Below are 3117 nucleotides of genomic sequence, written 5' to 3' on the forward strand. Positions count from 1 at the left end.
TAAAATAATTAAAACCAGAGACTAAGGGTCCTCTGATTTAAAATTCAGTTTATTGGCCTCGCGTAAATGAAAAAAAAAAGTACGAGCTTCGGTCGGGCGTAATGAGACGGTCTTAATTTTGCTTTTAAGGATTCACTAAAGAGTAAAATACTGTCTTGCCTAGCTCTGTGTTTCTTGTCACGCCTCATCTCGAAAGATTGTTTGATCATACGACTCTTTTTAGGTTTTAGAGTCGGCGTCTTTCATCGTAAGCAAACGTTTGGCAAAATAATTACCCCGGTGTTTTAACTGTTATTCCTTCGCCCTCTGGTATCACCACCCGAATGAAAGAGAGAAAAAAAAAAAGCCCCTTTACGGATGAAGACGGGCGCGAGGCAGAGCCTCCTTCGGGGCGGCCGGGTCTTAGCGCCGACGGGGCTCCTAGGTTCCTCGTTTTGATTGGCTAACGCCGCTCGACGCCGCTCGGCGATTGGTCCAAAGTTGAGCGAGGAGGCGCGGCCACGGGAGAGTAAAAACTCGGTTTCAGCCAGAGTTTTGAAAACTTTCCCAAACCCTATAAGGGAGTTTGACTTTTCGGGCTCGCCGGCTGAGACGGCTCGGCCCAGGCAGACGCACTGGACACTGACAGACAGACGGACAGACACTCACCGCCCTGCGATTCGCTTGCCTTTCCGAGAAGCGTATTTTCGTTTGAGCGAGTTTTTTTCCTCCCTCTCTCTCTTTTTGCCGTTCGCTTTTCCGCTTCCCCTCCCTCCTCCAGGCAGCGACCCTCTCCGCAGCTCTGCCAGCTCTCCAGAGCGCTATAAGGGAGAGAGAAAAAAAGCCCAAAGCCCCAACAGAGCCCGACTCTGCGCTCCGCTGACTCGAAGGATGCTGACTCGCCGCTGCCGTGGCCGCTGGGTTTGAGGGCCTGGGATTGAGGCAGTGGGAGCTCCAGACTTTGGCCTCCCGCCCCTCCCTCCTCCGCGGACGCCCTGCCCGACTTGGGATCGGCTCGGGCTTCCCCCTGCCCTCCTCCCCTCCCTCCGTCTCTCTGTCTCTCTGGTGTGCGTGCGCCTGGTTGGGCGGGAGGCCGTCCTAGTCCCTCTCCCCTTCTCTCTGTGCCTCTCTCCCTCCCTCGCCAGCCCCTTCCCTCTCCCTTTCCCCGAGCCGCTGCGCCGCCGGCCGGGGCAGCCGTGCCCAGGATGCAGGCTCGCTACTCCGTGTCGGATCCAAATGCCCTCGGAGTGGTGCCTTACTTGAGCGAGCAGAACTACTACCGGGCGGCGGGCTCGTACGGCGGCATGGCCAGCCCCATGAGCGTGTACTCGGGCCACCCGGACCAGTACGGGCCGGGCATGGGCCGCTCCTACGGGCCCTACCACCACCACCACCACCACCACCAGCCCACGGCGCCCAAGGACCTGGTGAAGCCGCCCTACAGCTACATCGCCCTCATCACCATGGCCATCCAGAACGCGCCCGAGAAGAAGATCACCCTGAACGGCATCTACCAGTTCATCATGGACCGCTTCCCCTTCTACCGCGAGAACAAGCAGGGCTGGCAGAACAGCATCCGCCACAACCTGTCGCTCAACGAGTGCTTCGTCAAGGTGCCCCGCGACGACAAGAAGCCCGGCAAGGGCAGCTACTGGACGCTGGACCCGGACTCCTACAACATGTTCGAGAACGGCAGCTTCCTCCGCCGCCGCCGGCGCTTCAAGAAGAAGGACGTGCCCAAGGAGAAGGAGGAGCGCGGGGGGCACCCGAAGGAGCCGCCGCCGCCGCCGCCGCCGTCGCGGGGGCCGCAGCAGGAGGCCGAGAAGAAGGTGGTGGTCAAGAGCGAGGCCTCGTCGCCGGACCTGCCGGTCATCACCAAGGTGGAGACGCTGAGCCCGGACGGCGGCGGCGGAGGAGGAGGTGGGGGAGGAGGAGGGGGCGGCCTGCGGGACAGCCCCCGGAGCGCGGCCGCGTCCACGCCGTCGGGCTCCACCGAGGGCCCCCTGGCCGAGCCCCACCCGTCCGCCAACGGGCTGTCGGGCTTCAGCGTGGAGAATATCATCACCCTGCGGACGCCGCCCCCGGGCGCCGAGCTGAGCCCCGGGCCCGGCCGGGCGGGGCTGCTGGTCGTGGCGGCCTCCTCCTCGTCGTCGTCGTCGTCCTCTTCGTCCTCGTCCTCGTCGTCGTCGTCGTCGTCGTCGTCGTCGTCCGGCCTGGCGCTGCCCTACCCTCCGGCGCAGCCCGCCGCCTACGGCCCGCCGTGCCCCGCGCAGGGCCTGGACGCCGGCGGGAGCTACCACTGCAGCATGCGGGCCATGAGCCTGTACGCGGGCGGGGAGCGGGCGGCGCCCCTGTGCGTGGCCGGCCCGCCGCTGGACGAGCCCCTGGCGGACCCCCCCAACGGGGCCGCCTCGCCCCTCGGCGGCCTGGGCCTCGGGGCGGGCCAGGACGCCGCCCTGGCCGGCTCCGGCCACCCCCACCACCACCAGCCCCCGCCGCCTCACCACCCCCAGCAGCCGCACCCCCCGCACCCCCCGCAGCCCCCGCAGCCCCCGCAGCCCGGCCCGGCCGCCGGCCAGCCGTCCTCCTGGTATCTCAACCACGGTGGCGAGCTCAGCCACCTCTCGGCCCACTCGTTCGCCTCCCAGCAGCAGACTTTCCCCAACGTCCGGGACATGTTCGGCTCCCACCGGCTCGGGATCGACGGCTCGGCCCTCGGAGACCACCAGGTGAGCAGCAACGCGAGCTGTCAGCTCCCCTATAGATCCACGCCCTCCTCCATATACCGCCACACCACCCCCTACTCCTATGACTGCACAAAGTATTGATCTCCGGCCCCCTCCTCCTCCTCCTCCCCCCCTTCCACCTCCAAGCCCATCCATCCGTCCACCGACGTCCTCCCCCTCCTCTCCTCGCGCCGGCTTGGCCTCCTCCTTCTCCTTTCCTTCCTCCTCCACCTCCTCCTTTTCCTCCGCCTTTTCTTCCTTCTCCACCTCCTCCTCTTCCTCCTCCTTCCCTTTTTCTTCCTCCTCTTCCTCCTCCTCCTCTTCCTCCTCCCCCTCCTTTTTTCCTCCTCCATCTCCACCTCTTCCTCCTCCACCTCCTCCTCTTCCTCCTTCTCCTCTTCCTCCTCTTCCT

General features: G+C 64.7%; 1 protein-coding gene across 2 annotated transcripts; it reads left to right on the forward strand.

The window, feature by feature from the left end:
* Positions 1-481: 481 nt before the first annotated feature.
* Positions 482-2875, forward strand: FOXC2 (forkhead box C2). 2 transcript variants are annotated; one of them, XM_038754470.1, is made up of 2 exons: positions 482-2107; positions 2186-2875. In XM_038754470.1, the coding sequence occupies exons 1-2, from the start codon at positions 1185-1187 to the stop codon at positions 2805-2807; spliced, it is 1545 nt and encodes a 514-aa protein (XP_038610398.1). In that variant the 5' UTR covers positions 482-1184; the 3' UTR covers positions 2808-2875. The 2 variants fall into 2 exon arrangements, with proteins under 2 accessions (XP_038610398.1, XP_038610397.1); XM_038754469.1 differs by having other exon boundaries at positions 482-2875.
* The last annotated feature ends 242 nt before the right edge of the window (positions 2876-3117 follow it).

This window comes from Tachyglossus aculeatus, chromosome 11 (assembly GCF_015852505.1).
Source record: "Tachyglossus aculeatus isolate mTacAcu1 chromosome 11, mTacAcu1.pri, whole genome shotgun sequence".
Lineage (NCBI taxonomy): Eukaryota > Metazoa > Chordata > Mammalia > Monotremata > Tachyglossidae > Tachyglossus > Tachyglossus aculeatus.

Excerpts from the sequence above, each read along its gene's own strand:
- FOXC2 (XM_038754469.1), top strand. The coding sequence starts at position 1,185 with ATGCAGGCTCGCTACTCCGTGTCGGATCCAAATGCCCTCGGAGTGGTG.